Source organism: Simochromis diagramma, unplaced genomic scaffold (assembly GCF_900408965.1).
Source record: "Simochromis diagramma unplaced genomic scaffold, fSimDia1.1 OVJJ01000663.1, whole genome shotgun sequence".
Lineage (NCBI taxonomy): Eukaryota > Metazoa > Chordata > Actinopteri > Cichliformes > Cichlidae > Simochromis > Simochromis diagramma.
In genome coordinates, this window is record NW_024387049.1 from 1,160,638 (window position 1) to 1,180,340 (window position 19,703).

The 19,703-nt window shown below is 40.1% G+C and overlaps 1 protein-coding gene across 1 annotated transcript; it reads right to left on the bottom strand.

Annotated features, from left to right (window-relative positions):
* Positions 1–47: 47 nt before the first annotated feature.
* tgm1l1 (transglutaminase 1 like 1) lies at positions 48–15,347 on the bottom strand. Its single transcript, XM_040044877.1, has 14 exons — positions 15,107–15,347; positions 11,823–12,115; positions 11,550–11,741; positions 8,932–9,183; positions 5,345–5,463; positions 4,978–5,085; positions 4,707–4,884; positions 3,967–4,105; positions 3,193–3,385; positions 2,855–3,008; positions 2,256–2,540; positions 1,280–1,440; positions 1,026–1,162; positions 48–931 (listed from the first exon to the last, which is right to left on the bottom strand). Exons 2-14 carry the CDS (start codon positions 12,112–12,114, stop codon positions 787–789), a joined length of 2,355 nt encoding a protein of 784 aa, XP_039900811.1. The 5' UTR covers position 12,115; positions 15,107–15,347; the 3' UTR covers positions 48–786.
* Positions 15,348–19,703: the final 4,356 nt, after the last annotated feature.

Consider the following 19,703-nt stretch of genomic DNA (forward strand, 5'->3'; position numbering starts at 1 on the left):
ACATCGGCTTTAACCAGCACAGGCTTGTTTAATAAAGAGCTGCAACATCATTTTAGTGTGACTTTTATTAAAGACACAGCACAGATGATAGAAAACCCAAAACATTCCAGGTAGATAAATGGTCTCGTTTCGGATATGCAGACATTTGAGGGGTTTGGGTTTTTAATAAAGGCGGACTTTTCATTTCATTTGACAGTTGAAATAAGTGGTAATCTGTGTCCTTGCAGACGACATCATTTTCTGTTTTCTGAATTGGTACATTTAAACGTTACATTTGCCAAAGTCAGCATCGTTCCCTTTCCAAGCACGTCACAGTTCCCTCCCTTCATATAAGCCATGTGAGGTTCATTTTGTCAGACAACGGTTTTCACATTATGACTAGCAACATACATAGTATTTACATTAGCTCAATGTTGCCTGACTTTCTGCACCTTCACAAGTTTTGTTCAGTGTCTTCAAATGGACTTGTTTTAGAAGTCTAAGGATACAAACCCTTGTTAGTCAAAAAGCACCTTGTCACACGTCTATTACAATTCTTCCACAGCAAGACACAAGTGTGAATTTCTGTTATTTAAAATGTAAAAATAGTAGTAATACTGATAATGCTACAGTAAATCATCTATTAATAGTTTTATGAATATCAAAAATGAAACATTTTCTGCAGTAAAAAACAAACAGTATAGCTCAAGATACGGGAACTTAGCACACTTAATATGATGAGGCATTGTCAGTTGATATTTTATAAGAAATAAGTGTTGTGTGAGAAGCTGATCATTGTGGTGCCTTTCATTGTTCAAGAACAACAATGTCAGCCACTCCATGCACTTGTGAGAGCTGTTCACAGTCGAGGGACGCCACCAGCTTCCTGGGTCCAGGTTGGGAGGGGATGAAGTGCTCTGTCAGCGTCACTTTGGAGTGGGCGCTGACGTCACTGAGAGGGGCAAGATGAAATGAAACGTTAGTCTCGACACAAAAATGTTAGTGGAAGAGAAAGGGAGGCAAAAAAGAGAAAGACTTGTTCTTACCCCACGACCACCTCATGGCCCTCCTGAAGGCCCAGGCCCTCCACTCTGAACACCACTCCCTTCAGTGTAGATGGCAGGGGGTTGGTGAAAGTAATCTTGGCAGCCATCTCTTTACCAACAACGGCGTCTCCAATAGGCTGCCAGAGAAAGAGTTAAATTAGTCAAGAGGGATACCTTTAATAGAAATAAATGTTATGCATTTGTGTTAAAATAATGCTCACTGTATGAATAAGGGGGGGAAAATGAAATCTTACTGTGATGGTGATGTCAGGTGTGCGAAGCCTGAAAGTTGTCTGGTTAGCTAGCACTTGCTTCGTTTCAGTGACTCTTCCACACAGGGTTAGCATGAAGGCTGCTTGATCCACCAGCTGGCTCTGGTATTGTTGGTAGGGCAGGACCCAGTCAATCGTTTTCTCTATGTGATGGGGAAAAAAGCAAATTTTGTTGTTGTTGTTTTCAATTTAAATGAATGCTTAGACATTTTGGAACAGCAGCTAGCTGCTAGTTAGCTTGGCTTAAGTAACTTCCCACAGGACGAGCTAGCCTAGCCTAAGCACAATGTAAAGGTTTCAGAAAATAAGTTTGATTTTCCACTTCAGTTTTCAGTTTGATTAAAAATGATCCTGTCCCCAATTTTCTTCATGACTGTGCATTTCCAAAACTCTTGTTACCTTATCTTTTTTCACATCTAAACAAAGAGCTGCAGTTATGAGTAATAAAATGACTGTTTAGTATCACACAGTTTTATCTTCTTAGCCTTTATTTACTTTAACACTTTTTAGATTAAAATATTTGTTTAACAAACTAATTTAATTGAACATGACATAAAATGTTAGTATTTCGCATCTTCTACCTTTCATTTATGAATAAAGTTTTCCAGACCTTTAGTAACTTATTTATTTTTTGTGATGCGAGAGCAGCAGGAGCTAAAAGATGGAAGTTTTGTCCTATTATTTTAAAGCCTTGAGTTTAGCGTTTTAGCTTTCACCCTTGGGTTTGTTTGAAACCAGTCTTGATAAGCAAGAGAAAATCCAAACAAAAGGTAGCAATTGTTAATCACAGAGGTGGGGCTCTCCTAATCGCGCCAAAACGTATCATATTTTTTACTCTAACTGGGCCTAGATGTTGCTGATTTCACATCAAATTGTACTGAAGAGGTTTTGACAATAACGACTAAGACCAAAACCCTACATAGATAGTGCAGCTTCATAATTGAGCTCGAAATCCAACCTTCATTAGGCGAAAGATCCACAGGCATCTGCTCCTTCTTGATGGTGCCCTTCAGCACTCCAGTGTAGTACATGACAGCCACCTGGCTGTGGATTGTTGCCTGGCGGGGCTGTGAGCTTAGATTCTTCACCAGAATTTTCAACTGGGCATCAGCACCCATCCTGGGTCCCTCGCCATCCACCTTTACCTCCACTGACACATCTTCTGCCACTGGTGTGGAATAGACATCTGGCTTGCTGCCATAGCGACTTGCAGTCTCTACTGCAATGCGTTCTTCTTCTGAATCTAGTAGAGGGAGGAGAATGTAAGTGCACCTCATTCTGTCAGAGGTTTCAGGATTTACTGACATATGCAAGAGATATGGTGCACAGTCTTTCCAAAGAAAACAAACAGAGAGCTATATTTAAAGAATTGTGGAGAGCAGGTGAACAGTTGATGAGGGTTGAATAAGTTCAACAAAATGATCTATAGAGAATGACAGGACTAAATCACTGCTTATTAAGACATTTCCAGGTGGTGCAGAAATGATTCTGTCTGTTTCTGGAACATCAGTCTAAGGTAGACTTACAATTAGACAAGTAAAAAATAGCTGCCAGTACCTTCTTCATGTTTGTACAAGGATGTGATATCTGCCCGCTTATCAGAGCCCACCGCTTTGGTGCTGATGCAGTGGCCGACAGCTTTCTTTTCACTGTAGATCTGTTTAAATGTGCCGTCCAGGTTTCTCTGCCAGTAAATTTTGTCACTGTTGACCTGCCAGAAAAATACCAATAAACACAATAAGCTCAAACAGAACAGGTTACCCTTTTTACATATGATTACATGATTCATCTTTTGCTGACGGTTCAAGCTGCAAAGACCACTTCTGAAATTTTTACATATCTATATCTAGTACATGCAAAACAACAAAGAGTTCAGTTCAAGAACACGCACTCACCTCAGCAAAGACAAACGGCGTGTCATGTTTAAGGTAGACATGGCCAGAGCGGATGGCGTTCACAGAAGCAGGGCCACAGCGGAAGGTGCCCTGGCTAGTTTCCTGGGGAGTGGCGTCTACGGCCTGCCAGCCTCCATTACCTGGAGGTAAGTCTGGTCTGGCCATCCAGCAGTCATTCCATACGTGGAAATTCCTACAGTTAGACAGAGTTTAGGTATTTTGAATTTAAGTAAATTAAACTGTTCCTTTTAGGTTAATATAATAATACAATTAGCATGTAGTTAGCTTAGCTTAGCATAAAGCAGTTAGCTTGTTTATATGCCACAATTTTACACTTTAATTTTTTATATAAAATGCAAAGTGTTCATTAGAGACTTTTGGTGGCATTTGTAGATATATTTTACTGACTTTAAACATAGCTGGCAATTTTTGTAGAAGTGAAACACATCTTAACAATTTAATAGGAATTAAGGATATGGGTTTAGTTTTTGATACATTAGCTACATTCACAACATGTGCCCTGTTCCACAGTTATAGTGAACGGGTGTTCAGGCAGTTATAGGGATATGGAAAATGCAGACAGAATGTCTAAGGGCTCTTGTAGGATACCAGTAATACAGCATAAAAGAACACATAGACACAAGACAAGCCTATGCACTTTTAAAAGAAATTTCAACTTGGGGATTTTCAAGAACATTTTAGAACATTTCTTTAGCATAGGTTTAGATGATTTTCATGGCAGGATGCCATTCTACGTAAAGCTCTATATCTTACCAAACAGAGTCTCTATTGAGATAGTCAATTGGCTCCAAATTCTCATTAAGGTATACATCTGTAGTAAGGGATACGTCGGTATCATGTGCTGACTGGAAGTTGGTCACACTGCGGGAAGGAATGCCAAGGCAGCGCAGCACTAAAACCAAAGACACAGATATAAATAGATCAATTAAAATTTATTTCTGCAAGGCCATTTGATACTTGAGTTAGATTTTCAGATGGTAATACTTTAGGCAGCAAGGAATTTCATTATTCTGGTTGAATGAAAGCAACACATGTGGCTCTATCTGTGACAAATATAGATGGTATGTTAAGAATGCCAATGCAAGGTATTTGGAGTGCATAAAAGCTATGACTTGCTATCAGGGGCAATATTATGTGCTAGGGTCAGCTAGCTATCATGCAAGCTTCCCTGGATGCACACACAGTGAATATGAAGTGCTCTATGACAGAGTTACTGTGAGAGCTAATGCAAAGACACAGACTGACAAAAAGCCATGATTATAATAAATTTGTTGATTTGTAATTAAATTGACATCCACACCAAGACCCACTCTTGGGTATTCTTTACAGCTTTTTTCCACACACAAGCCGAGCATACAGTACAATCCATTCGCATGCCTTCTAAGGCTTGCAACTGCCAACTAAAGTTTAAGGTTTCACCACAGACACACTTTTAACTTTCACTCAGCCATCCAGCACCCTTCCTTTTTAATGTTTTTTTTCCTCATAATCACCTGTTGTAGTGATCCCAGAGAAGACCCAGCACTGTCCATATGACACAGGCGTTCCATTGGTCGAGTGGTATTTCCTCAGGATCTCCACGCTGCTGCTCCACGCCGTAGGTGAGACTCCATCAGAGTAATCACCTGACCAGTTTCCAACTAGAACACCGTAGTCATCCTGAGCATTTATCTAAAAAGGACACAGTGACACGGTCATTGCATTTCCTGTATTTTTTTCCTACTTTTTCTAGAAAAAACGTCTTTCTTTTGTATATTAGCTCACCATGGCAGATATGACCCTGACCACGTTGACCGGATCCCCTCGACCAGATGGCGGCATTTCACTCTTCTCCATGATAAACAGACATGCTTCCAGGATTCCCTCATGAAACTACAATGAAGAAAAAAATTCACTATGAAACCAAAGTTTGGAGAATTGTCCCGTGAACACTAAATACTGTAAAAAAAAAATGAAAACATTTTGTTTTTAAACAGAAATTACCAGCTACTGAAAAACACAATGAAAATATAGGTACTGGGAACAGTTTAAAATAATTCCATCTTCAGCAGGAACAAACAGGGTAAGTGCCACAGGGTCATAATCGTGTAATGATAGCTTAGAAACCAAGCTTGCTCTTCATAGCTTGTACCTGTCCGAAATTCCACGTGCGAGCACCGATTTGTTTCTCCGTTCCGTAGTAAATCCTCCCAGTGTCATTCAGCACATACTCCTTCCTCTCCTCCTCGTTATCCAGGAACACGCTGTCCTCTAGAAACACAGGAATTTGCTCTTATTTAGCTTCATGTCACTGAAAATGTAATCTTCCAAGAACAGGCTTTTAATAATGCATGCACAGTTAAGTACATTTATGTGGTTATCCCTGACGTTCAGTCTAATTAAACCAGGGAATACAAGGAAACCCTTTTTTTAAGTAGATGTTTTAAATTTCTTTTAATGAACGGAAACATTCGAGCTCCCCCCCTGTTTGTGAAAACGACCTAAAATCCCTGCTTTATTCACCTCCTTTGTGACTGAACAACTCAAGAATGTGTTTTTTTCTTACTTATCATGTGAAAAAAGTTCCCAAGGCCAGGAAATGGTTAAGAAACACAATGACTGCATAGATCTTGCAGTGAGGCCCACACTCACTTATGGGAAAAAGTCTGGTTTTGGTGACCTCAGCACTCCAGACTTGGGCGTGTGCCCCTCACGCGAATCTATGTGTTTCTTTTTCCATCCCTTTTTATCTGTTACTGTCACCACCTTGAAAATGCCCATGGGTGGGGACGAGGAACGGGACAAAGAGAAAGAAAGGAAAAGCAGTAAAAGTAACAGACTGTTTGAGATGGACATAAGAAAATGCAAGTGGAAGGAAGAGGTTTAACAAAGTACGGGGGGCATAGGAGAGGAAGAGGGGAAGTTATGCTTGGGTGGGAAAAGAAGAGGAGGAGGAGGAGAGAGAGAGTGAAGCATAACATATTGTCTCGAGATTTTAAGGGATGAAGCTGATAGTATCTGGCAGCTGTGATAATTGTGGTTTTCATATCTTGCTAAAAAAATTCCTGGAATGTGGGAAGAAATAGATTCATAGAGGAAGATGTTAGGGAGGAGGTCCAAGAGTCAGAGTGAAGGTCAGGTCAGCAGATAGCAAGAAAGGTACAAAACAGGGAGGGAGAGGCATAAAAACGGGAAGGAAATACACACGGAGGCAGTAAAAGCAAGGGAGAGGACAGGTTGTCACCAGCTGTAAGGATTTCTGCGAGCTCGCCCCATGGCGCTTCATACAGTAATTGTAGGATTTTGACTTTTATGAGTGTGAGGGAGAGATTGGTCTAGGGAAGAGGAGATTGAAAGAGGGAAAAGGAGATTGGGCATGCCGCCAAAAGCAGCAACCCCATAATGAAAGACACACAGGCTTTTTATCACAACCAGGTCCACTGTTTTTTCTTTTCTTTTCTCTTTTATTTTGCTGCTTTGCAAATGTGCTTTTTTCTGTCGAATATCAAAGAAAAAAATAGAATTTTGGGTCTAAGATAGCAGTTCTGAGAATGTACAACAAGACACTATACGGTTGAATTTCTTAGTGGAGCTTTGAATAGGGTTAAGATTAGCAGATACAAGCAAGGGCCAGGCTTCACATAACTTATGTCAAGGTAAAAAAGCTAAATTAGACATTTGGTCCCTCTTGCTGGCCACTGGCAAGAAGACGATAATAATTCAATTCAATTGTAGTTATATAGTGCTAAATTGGAACAAAAGTCACCTCAATGTGTTTTATATTGTAAGGTAAAGACCATACAATAATAATATATGAGCAAGCACTTTGGCAACAGTGGGAAGGAAAAACTCTCTTTTAACAGGAAGAAACCTCCTGCAGAACCTGGGCACAGGGAGGGGCAGCCATCTGTCCTGACTGGTTTGGGGCGAGGGGAGGGAGACATGACTCTGATTATGGGATTTCTAACTGAGGGTTTAATTTGGAAGACATGAAAACTCAGTAACCATGCTGCTTTCACCAGCCCAGAGAAGCTTTACCCACCATGCCTGACAAGTTAGCACAAGTGCTGACCCCTGTCTTTCTAAGAATCACACACTCGTAATGCTGTCTGAAGCTCAACATGTCCATCATGCTGAGCTTCTGTGCCATTGTGAGCTTTCTGTAGAGGCATTTTTTTCCTTTTTTCTCTTTGAAAGAGGAAAAGCCCCTCTAGCTGTTGAACCCTTCAAAGAAAAATGTTTTCTGCAGGAGTGAAAGACTACATTGTAAGTTTAACCCTCTAGGAAACTGCATGTGCAACAAACATTGAAAAACTATGAAAGAAAGTTTTAAAAAAAAAAGTCAATAACAGACAATTTTTTATTTCAATGAGTGCCCAATAAGTGGCTGAAGAATGTCTTATTATACCAAGAATTCATATCAAACCAGTTCTACTGAAAAAAGCACAGTACACAAGATTGAATATCACATGAATAAAGCCACATAAAGAGAATTTGAAATATGCACAAAAAATACTCCTTCAAATAAATGGTAATGTATTATCCAAATTAGGAAATAACATAAAATCATTAGGTGACAGTTTCATCCCCTAAAAGCATTACAACTATCTGCTGTTATATTTAGACTGAACCTCACTAGTCCAGATTATTTGATGCTGGTCAAAGTTATGACAGAGGTGTGGTAATCCTCCAGGTGGTGTGGTCCTTCATCGTTATTTGTCATCCATCCATCCATCCACTCACCCATCCATCCATCCACCCATCCACCCACCCACCAATGTCACTGGGGCAGCAGTCTCAGACCTCCCTCTCTGCCTCTGCCAGCTCTTGTGGAGGGGGCTTTCCAAGCCAGTCGACACACTTAATGTCTCCAGTGTTTCCCAGGACACCAGGGACAGACGGCCAACTTCTGGAGCTTTATTAGTAACCGAAGCACCTAAAATTGTTTTTCTTTTCTTTCAGCCATCTCCATTACTTATAGTCCACCCTGGCTTCATTTCCATTGTAGTCTGTGCTACGTGCAGCATTTTTTCAGCTTTTTCTGAATGTATTTTTCTCTGCTGTGCCTCTGTTCTGTAGAAATGTTCCCAATTTCCTTGTTTGTTTTCTTAAGTCATGGTGCTTTCAGCTCTTTGAACAACGGGCATTTAGGCATACACAATTAGCAATCATATCTGCATATCGAATGACCCCGCTAAAGGTCTCCCTCATCTTACACCCAAACTGTTTTGATCTCCAATGCAGGTGAAAGTCGTGTTCTCACTTGTGGCTAAACCAAATACGGCAGAAGTTTTGATCCAAGCTGGGGGAGTTGCATAACAGACCACAGTCACATAGACACACACAGTCACGCTGTTGCTATTCATGGGCAACAACACACTCGTGGACTGACTTGGCCTCTATCACCCAAGTGTAATATTATACCAGAGCTGCTCTAGGAGATTAAATGGCTATACAGGCATCCATTTTATCTGAGTATTCGCAGTTAGACAGATGGAATCTGCTGCTCCCAGAAAAATATTGACTTTTTCAGATACTCAATTCTACCTAAAGCCTAACATAAATCCAGATAGTAAGTAATTCATTTCTGGAATGGTATGTAAGGTCACACGTCTTCTCTTTTTTTATTTTTCCAATCATCTGTGAGTCGTCTTCTTTCCTTCCTCTCTTCCAAATTCCCTGGCTTCAATCCACCCACACCCACCCCCGCCTTCCCTGTTCCCATTGGTGCCAGCTTACCTTCACACCAAGGGTTGAAGAGCATGACGATGTTCTTGCTGGAGGTGTAAGTAGTTGTGGCGTCGCCTTTGAGCGAAGAAGTTGTCACAGTGAGCTCGTAAAGGCCGATCACAGCGTTGGCTGGAGAGTTGATGGACAGCTTGATCTTATTGCCGTTCTGTTCTACAATTTTGGCCTCCCAGTGTTCGTCTTCCAGGTGCTTCACCAGCGGAATGATGACATGGGTCCCTTTGGATACCAAGGGCAGGGAACCTACACCAAACAGATACATAACCATATTATTCCCTTTTTTTAAAAAATTTATTTGTATATTTCTACTCAAACTACTAATAGTCAAAGCACTTGTTTAATAATTGAAATCCTTCTAAATGTTGCAGCGATATTAACTAAGGTTGAAGATGTTGAAGATGTTACAGCGAGTCAGAGTATCCAGGCTTAGTGTTGTGCTTGTTAACATGAACAGGTAAAAATGGAGGCTGAAGCCGGACTGTTCATCACTGATCTATCACATGCTGAAGTTCGGGCTGCTGGGCTGGGGTTAGCATTCACTCTTTATCATCACCCTAGGTTCTTGGCTAGCTTTGTGTTAGCATGCTATCTGTGCAGATGCTTGCAAAGAGCTGAAGTTGCATTATAGTATTACGTAGTTATTTCCGTTCTGGACGCAGTATGCACTTTACCATCATGCTCCTGTCAGTTTATGCAATAAAGATAAAAGTAACGTCCATAGCTCCACCATTTTCCTCCTCTTGACAAGAACTGAAATTAGCTCAATGTTTTTTCTTTTTTTTTTCTGGCTGGGTTGTGCAAATAACGAAAAAGCTTTGTAATGCAAGTGACAATAAACTTGTAATTACTGGATTGTGTAAATGTAATACGATAGAGCAACATGTTACTTTGAAAAGCGTTACATTCAACACTGATTGCGATGACAAAGGATTTCAAAAATAGTTGTAAACAACTGCAACTTTTTTGCTAAAATGCTGCCACCTTGTGGCAGAGGTTCTTTTCAAATACACTTTATGAAGAGTTATGAAGAGTTTTTACAAAAAGTACATTTAAATTCATTTTCATGGCATTCAATGTTTTAAAGACAGTCAGAGAATTTGTCTTTTTAATGTAAAACTTGAGTCAGGACACAGTCAGGTGTATTTGAGTGTACTGTGTGTGTATGAGTGCATGCACATAACCTTGTCAAGGATGTGGTAAAATATCTTTGCTTTATGTTTTTGAATGAAAATTTAACCTGCACAGCTCCAAAAAGTGTTTTCCTGTTTTCGCTTATTTGTAATTATAAGCTAACCTTGAAGATTTTGATCAAATAAGGCAGCAGCAACAACAGCAAAGAGACCTCCTTACAAAATCTGGTTGCAAACCTTTTCACATCACAGTAATTTTATGTTATTTCCAGTGTATGGCAACCATTCTAAACTGTAAACCACATGTGTATGATAGTCTTTGGCCCAGCTATGTGTGGGTTCCAAGAGTAAACACTAGAGTGGGCCTGGAAAACCTCCAAAACTCCAGGATGTGCACATCTCCACAGAAAGCGTGCACATTTGTGTGAGTGATTATTTAGCTTTAATGTTCCTTTAAATGTGTTTTTCTCATGGACTAGCAAATCCATTAGTTAGATTAAAACCCTCTGGATGTTCTCCTCCGAGCTGCTTGCTTTGTGCAACCCTGCTGGACGACCATTCGTCCAAACAGAAATACGGAGTTTACCAAGAAACCATTGTTCTCCATTTGACCGCATCCAGGACACCCCTCCCTTCCTCTCTCACCTCTGAATACTTTTTTTTAGCATACTTTTTTTTAAAGCATGAAAATGATGAAAAACAGTGTCTCTTTTCTGCTCAAAACAACAGCTTTGAAAGCTTTACTGATAAAAATCACTGCTTTTGGAGCAACACTTCGAGCCTGTTCCCTGCCCACAGTGACACTGATGGCAACCAGTCTGCTGAATGTGGACAGCTCAGACACTTACATGCAGTTTGTTTCTTTTTTTTCTCCCCTCTCCCCATGAAGCTATCACAGCAGAAGGAGCAAATCACTTCTGGGTGGTGATGTATTGCCAGAGTGTGTAGCGTGAGGTCTGTAAATACCAGAGGGAGGTGTCCAGTGTATCGAGGCCTGGAAACTGTTAAGACTGCGGGCTGCTGGGTGGAATCCAGAACTTGTTGTGCAGCCATGAGCTGCTGTTGAAATCAAATGTGCTAGCTATGCACAACATTTGGACTGTATTTCCCATGATTTGAGCAGTCGCTGGTTTCTTTCTTGTGTTTGCAAATGCAGCTAATTTTGGTTAAAAGGCAATCCAACAATTTTAAACGCAAAAAAACGTTTACAAATAGTTAGTGGCACTTTTCCTATGAAAAATCGAAAGCAGCGTTTTATTGGATGACTTACCTTCCAGTAACGTCAGCGTTAAATGTTATCTCCCACATGCAATGTTTCCCACATACACTTAATTACAATGTGCATCTGTTACTTTTAAAACTGTCTTTTAAATGGCTAAAAAAAACTATTGATCATACTCATTGTTACAATTTTTAATTTATTTTTCTTCATATTTTGGTTTTAAAAAGATGGACACTGTCCAGCCACTGGCTTCATACCTGTTTTCAGCTCCAGGTACAGCTTGTCAGTGTCAGTACTGAAGGGCCTGTTGAGCTCAACCTCTATCTGGAAAGTCTGGCCTCTGCGAAGGATCAGCTCATCCCCGTGATACAGGTCAGTGTGATGCTCCTGTCTGTTCTGACCTGCCTTGGAACTCAATAGGTCCACCGAACACACTGACAGCTTCCCTTCTAACAGGAGAGGGTTGAATATCAGATTTGATGCCAAAAACAATGTCATGTTTTCACACAGTTTAAAATAAGTGTTGTTACCATCTGTTTCCTTTGCCTCTCCGTTCTCGGGCTTCGGCTTGGGGGGATCTACGACGGCGGCAGGGGTTGGGAGTTTGGTGAATTGCACCTTATCTGTGACATCATATGAGGTGGCGTTTGGGTGCTTACAGCAGCACGGGCACATCTTTCTGAGCCACCATAGACAGCCCCCCTCCTCCTGCTTCTTCTCACCCTCCTTCTGGATGGTCAGCTCCACCCTTGTGGGTGGGGCTGCTCCGGGGAATCGCCCAATCTCTGATGTAGTTCTTACTGTTAACCGCTCACCTGGCATTCTGGAAAACACGTGAAAAAATGTTAACTGTAATTCTAAAGAGAAGAATTTTGGATACCGATTATATGCACTATTCTCTGGTCTTTTAATTCACTAAAATTCAATTTTCATTCAGTTTTATTTTTTTTATCGGCCAGTTCCCAACATATATAGTAAAGTAAAGACCCCACAATAATAGAAAGAAAGGAGATTAATTAAGTACACATACAGTTAATATTTTATGCCAATTAACTGCTCACAAGTAATGAGAGGCCACAGGCAGTCCAATTTATTTCATATCTTTGTAATAAAAACAATGCGATGGACTAAATGAACAGTTTCCTTGTTTCTTAGTTTCATTAATTACTACATTCCTGACATGGACTCTACTCAGCTGCAAGTCCTTCCCGAACAATTTCGGGGAATTTCGCCATTCTTCCTTCTTAGGTGCTCTGCGTGAGCAAACATAACTGCTTCGAGCAGCTGGATTCAATCTGCTGCGCCTCAGCTGCTGGAGAGCAGTGTAGCTGCTGTGCTCGTGATGTCTTTTTGCGTGCACATTGACTGCAAGCGCAAGTGGACAGGGTCGTGCACCTTACGAGCATTTATCATACTGTCACATCCCCACCCTCATACACTGCACTAATAATCACAGTGGAATGAGATCGTTAGTCTCTTTGAGGATTGGCCTGACCTTCCTCGCTCGTTCTTGTGTTTACTAGAATGCAAATCTGAGGGAGGAGACGGTTTTCCCTCAATCCTTCTTTTGGTTTTACCATCTGCATCTTCTCTCTATCAAAACAAAATCACAAGCTGTGTGTGACATGCAACTTTGCAAATGTGAGAGCTATTTTGTTTTTCAAAACCAAACCATCAGTGAAGTTTTGTTAGCACATGTAAACTGTAATGAGCTGCAGTGATGCACATTGTTGGGAGAAAACAGTGTTGTTAATGAAACGTTAATAGCAGACACGTGGTTTATAGAGCAATACAATTTAAATAGCCATGAACATATATGTATGTGCATGTGTGTGCTTGTTACCAGTTCTTACTGGTGAATGAACTGGTTCTTATATAGCTCTTTTCTACTCTACTTGAGCATGTGGCTTTCACCCATTCATTTATTAATTCATCAAAAGCACTTTATTTCTACGTCTGAGGGCTTTTTGATCTAACATTAGCATACACAGTCAGAAATGTGGTTGTTCAGTATGTTGCCCAAGGATACTTTAGCATACCGACCTGTGCAACCAGGGACTGAACCGCTAATCTTCCGGTTACTAGATGATCGGCTCTACTTTCTGATTCACAACCACCTAAACATGAGCCACCGTCAGCAGAACATGAGCATCTTGACTTCTAGGCAATGTTAATACTTTTGAACTTAAGCATGAACTGTACTGTAGTTAACTAATAATATGCTCCTTAGCTTTGGGGGGTAGCCCTAAGTTTCCCTATAAACAAGATACAAGGTAACATTTAGGGCTTACTTTGGAGATCATTTCTAGTTATAGTGAGTGAGCTGTGATTGGACAGTTACCACACATTCAATCATTTCTGTACATAACTTCAGCATACCAGTTTACAGGTACAGGTTTGACCGGCGAAGTAAAAAAGCATTACAGGAATGTTTAGATGATAACGCAGACAGATGGGAGCTGCTGATCCAGTGTGGCTGAGCTGATTTTCAAGGGTAACTATTTGCATGTCACGACACAGGGTGGAAAGGGCAGAGGTCAAAGGGCAGACAACAGCTGAGGAAGAGGGAGGGGCGCCTCATAGCCTCAAAGCTTTTAAAATCAATGCATGTGTGCACCATCTGTGTGACGGTCACGTTTTGTATTTTTTAACTCTGTGGCTTCCTGAGTTCATCTGAATCCTGACGGAAAATGATAAAGCTGTATGTTTTTCACACAGTGACCTCACCCAAAGCTCAAGTCGATACTGTTAGGCTCACTGAATCTAAAAAAAAAAGGAAGCGAGGCAGAAAAACAAACACCCTCCATATGAGCTATTACAGGGTCTTTTGAAACATAACTAAGTAAACAAGCAACTTACAAGCGTTTTTTGTCCTTTTTAAAATGAAGCCTTATCTTCCTCTTGCACCAAGGTGGTCTAAAATTGGCCAATTAGAGACATCCACTGAACCCCCTAGAACCATGAAAAGTCATTTCACAAGCCTAATTTTTTGGCAGCCTTTCTCTTCCCTTGCTCACACTCTAATGCACAAACTTAAAATGATCTATACTGTAATACAGCCATCAGCCAAGCTTGAAATGAAGTATTCTTCATCTCGTCTTCCCTTTGCTACTCTCACTACCACTCATATCACTTTCTTCCATTGTACTTTGCTCTGTATCTCCGCAGTCCTGCACTTTTCTTCCAGTTTTTGTTAGCATGGCTGGTACGCCTACTAGGTCCTGATATGCCCCCTACAAATTTAACTTTATCTTGTCTACAGCAAAACTAGCTTCAACTGGCTTGTTTGTCCAGTGAGTTTGGTCCCATGTAAAACTGACTGATTATTAAACTGTCGCAACAAATCCCTGGAGTTCCAGTGTAATTTTTTTTTTAAGTACATAGAGATATTGCTTAAATCCTATACACTACACATCGTCTAGGTCATTGAGAAAAGAAAGGGATGAGCTGCAGCAGCTGGCTGCCAACCAAAAAGGCTGAAGCCATGAAAATACCTGAACTAATTGACTGTGTTTGTTTGATTTTAAATGAACGTAGAAAACGTTTAAACAACAAAAAACGTCTTAGAGTTTGGAAGGTGGGGTGACCAGACATGTTCTTTCTACTGGACACAAATTGGATGAGGTGGCTAATTGTAATGATGAACATAGCCCTCAAATTCGAGCTTTCCTAACTTGTTTTTCCCCGTGGAGAAAGATCCAGTAAGAGTTTAACTGTACAACAAAACCGAGAAAGAATGCGCACAACTCTACGCCTGTGCCTGACTTCAACATCTGTCTTAAGAAAACAAAATGCGAGTGGTTGAAAAACTTACTTTCTCTGTATGGATTCTTCTTTGGATCAACGATGAGACCTGGATGTCGTCGTGAGTAGCTATCTCTCAGCCTGTGAGAACTTTTGGAAACTTTTCGTCTTAATGCGCTCCGTTCGTGGATCAGAATTTTAAGGGTGTCCTGGAATGTCCTGCGCGGTACTTAAAGCTGACACACACACCTCTGTTTCACACCGCTTAGCACCACCGCCCCGCCCTTGTTTGAAGTTTCCCACTCCCAACAGAAGCTGCAGCTGACTTTTGTGCGCGATGCGTCAGAGAGCGTAGAGTGGGACAAGGCGGAGGACCCAAAGTTTCGTTGTGCAACACTTAGCAAAACTTTATCGATGGAGGGAAGGTGACAGACAGTGAAGAGGAGAGATAAGGACGGCATGCCTGAAGAACTATTTTTTGTGTTTGCTCTATACGGCGCATACAATAGGACCAAAAATAACAAAAATCTCATGGATGTTTTCAGTTATGAACTCAGGAGTTCAAGAAAGTGCTGATTTAGCCAAACTTCCCTTTTTTCTCTTCTCCTTTTCTTGATTGCTGTACAGGAAAACCTCAAAGTCAAACCCATTCTGACCTCTGACCGCGCAAAGTTTGAACTTCATAATAACCAAGGCATAAGTTCATAATTGAACACCTATTCGAGGTTTTATGACTCATAGGCCAATGCAAGCAAGCAGAGTGAATAACTGAAGTTGCATCAGCAGCTTTGTGGCTTGGCAGAATAGAATTATGAAGTCATACCAGATCGTGGTGATGATGACACAGACAGCCCCATAAATATCAAAACCTGCCCTCCTGTGCCAATCAGCATTAGATGGTTGCTTAATCAGCTACAGCTAGAGGAGAGAAATGCTCTCACAGGCTACAGTAAGGCATTACAAATTACTATTACTTAGAATTAGGGCTGCCATAAGCAAGCAAAATATTTAGGTGATGTTAAATGTAAATGTTGGTCTTATTATTATCAATATATCCTTTAAACATGTTTCCGGATGAAATTGCAGATGCATAAGTTTAACCTTTTAAAAATGTGGTGCATATGTTGATGTATACAGTTTGATATTCTTGTAGCTCAATCCACGTTTAGGCGATAAAGTATATCACTTTTTTTTTCATTTCACTGTGTTCTATAGCTACCATTTCACCTGACATGCTGTGTACTGTATTTAAATTTAAAGCAGTAACAGACATTACAAGTTACTATAGCGATGCCGGGGGTTTTCCTAGGCATGACAATTAAGTCACTTGGTTCCCCTCTTTTATAATGGGAGAACCTCTGTAGTATTCCAGATCTTTGGAATTTCTGTGACAAATATGAGCCACTAAGAACAGCTATTTTCATACTTTCCATGTTCACAGTCAAAACATTCAGCCATGCTGGAAATCATTAGGACACATCTGTCCCCGGACCACACGTGTTGCCAAGTTTCATTGCAGCTAATCTAATTGTCAGTGAACATGTGAGCTTGTGGGGATACAAGAAGTAAAGTCTGGGTTTTACCTTAGGAAGAGCATCCTGATGTTGGTTTACAAAGTTTTAAAATTTTGGTGTGAACCTTCGTAATTCTTTATTTTTTAAAGATATTCAAGACTGAACTTAAGTGTTGGACTAAATGTACCTTCGGCAAAGGTACAAGTTAGGTGCCAGCATGGCTGAGTAACAATGAGTTAAGGCATGTTTTTGCACTGTATGCCTGAGCGAAAACGTTCAGTCTGTCAGCCCAAGAGGGGAAAAAACGTAGAAAAGAAAAAACAACATTGACCATTCTGGAGGTGGTAGATTTAATAGTACTTTATCTTCTGTCACAGGACACAGGCATATTGGGTCAAGCAGTCTGGGTTGGGGTTGAAGAGAGAAGGCCTGCAAAATGCATCAGCAAAGACACAGTAAACAGCACAGCCACAAGTACAGTGCAGTCCGGAACATGAGTTTAACATTTAGTTAGGGACTTACTGGAACACAGAAATGCATTCATAAATGTCTAATCTAAGAGAGAGGGCTGTTATTATTTGAACCATTTGATGCAGAAATTAAAGGCCTAATGCATTTTTTTTTACAATATAATTAGAAATAGCAGCTAAGAACCATAGATTTTTGTCATGATTTGTATTTTGAAAAGTGCAGAGGGTTTACCAGTCTTATTCTTGATTCTGTTGGCTTGGCACTAGCATGATAAATGGCTCAGACAACATTTGCGGCTTCTGCAGAGTGGTGGGCGTGATAGGAAACATAAAGGTGACTTGGGTTCGCTGAGTATCTGAGTATAACAGATGGGACTGGGCCCTTGTTCTTATATTGTACTTGGGAAACTAAACACCCAGCAGCAGGCCAAAGGAAACTTCCTGGCTGTGAGAGACATAACTTATTAGGAGTTGGAAGAAACCTTTTATTTGTGTGTTATATACATTTTTTATTAAGAACAAAAAGTGAAAAACATTGGCTGTCATTTATTGTATATCATTTTACAATTGGATTTTTTTTTTCTCAGCAAACACACAGCAGGTTACTGTCGGACTGACCCTGTGTCTGTGAGAATATTTTTGGTATGTGTTGTATTGGTGTGTCTTTGTTAAAAAGTAACCAAGTTCCACTGACTTTTTTCAGTGGCGAGAGGATTAAAAAAAGCACAGAGAGCCAAAGCACACATTATGAGTTTAACATAAGAAGAAAGGGAAAATAAAAAAAGACCCTCTGCACACCCATGTTATGCTAAAGGAATGCTTAAGGCAGTTCTTTTATCTGTGGGCTGGATAGCTTTGTTTGCATAAAGACTGGAAGACAAGTGGAAGAGGAGAAGTAAAGCATTTTGAATAAAAAAAGAATATAAAACTAAAAAAAAATCAAAACCCCTCATTAAACATTTGTAATGAAGAAGCAATCAGTTGCCATTTGCCTCTTTTTATTTTCTCTGTATTCAGTCTTTATTTAGGAAATTATGTAATTAATTAGATAATTTGTCTCCTATGTGTTAATTCATAGACATAGATGATGTTGTGTAGAAATAGCCTGGAAACAGATCAGTTTAGCATAATAAGGGAAGTTTAAAATAATAGAGGGCTAGCTAAAAACAAGAAAATCAATTAATAAAATAAAATAAGTAAAAAAATATTTCTAGAATGTTTCACATAAATTTCTTTAAAAAAGCTACATTGTATTACTAAGCTATTTTTTTATTTTTTTATTTTTACCTTCGGGATAGATTATCTTGATCTGTTCTAAGTTCTGAAGCTAAGTGTCTTATTTAGCAACCAGACAAAGTTGTTTGTTGGCTAGAAATAGAACCACTCAAGCTCAGGAAAAGAATGTTTTATACACTTTATTCCTTTAAAAGCTTAAGAAGATAGACGTGGATTTAGCTCTAGGGTGGAGAAATAAATCCATTGCAAAAGTTTTCTCTGTAATATTAATCCTGCATCCTATCTGATCTGATTACATCTTCAACTCGTGATGGATTTTTACGTTTAATCACTCATTTCGCAACCTTTACTTTGAAAGTGTACGTGCTCAGTTTCTGGGTTGCATCACACTTTTTCAACTTTTACTGCTCGGCATTTAGGTAACAAGTGTTTGCAGACAAGTCAGGACCTTCCATGCAAACTTAAGGTGACTGCAGCAATCTGCCATTGACCAAAGCGATCATAAGGCGTTTTCTTTCTTTTTTTTTGGTACAGCCTCTTTGCAACCCATTGACTGGCAACAACCTCCAGGAACCATTTATCAAACAGTTTGGAAATACACATCTTTCCCTTTGCAACTGGTGATTGTATCATGTTCAGTATGTTGAGCTATTTGCATATGAAACTTATGGAGAATTGGAAGTCTTTGTGCAAACACAGCTATTGCCTCTTGGTGGCATTTAAAAACAACAGAGGTCTGAGGCACTTGATTTCACTTTTAAGCCCCTTAGGCTGGATCCATCTTTTATGCTGTCTATGAGCACTCCTTGGGCTCAGTGGAGAACTTGTTTACCAAATGCTTTTATGGACACAACCCTTGTACTTTATTTGGTAGAGAGTTTGAAAAAAAAACACCTTTTGAACAAGCTAGCCCTTTTTATGTTAGGCTTGTTGCCATCACCAGCATCTAAACTAGTTTACTCATAGTGTGACTCCACCTCATCCACCCATCTTTAATAAAGAATTCAACCCTGAGATAAAGAGAGATGTTTCATTAAGCGTGACACAAACGTCATACCTAAAGCCTGGTAAATGGGAGTGGAGGATTTAACATTCAAAGTTCTGCTATTGTCCCGATTAACATGATTCAACAAGATTCAGCGCATGACATCAACAGCTGTCTGTTTTATAGTGATGTGATGAAATCTGTCTATGCTGCACGCCTGCATAGACGGGATTTTCTTTTTTCATAATTGAAGCATTCCTTCACAGTTTGCCGTGTTCAGGCTGATTCATGCACTGCTGCCGTTGCTCTGGAGATGAATACAAACAGACAGAGCCGACAGGAACTCTGCTGGAGAACAAACAATATCTCTGTTCTCCTGCGTCCCCGCTATCAGTTCTTTGTTCCCACAATTTAAAATGAGCAAATCCAGAGAAAGTAAGATTCTCTTTCATGCATGATTCA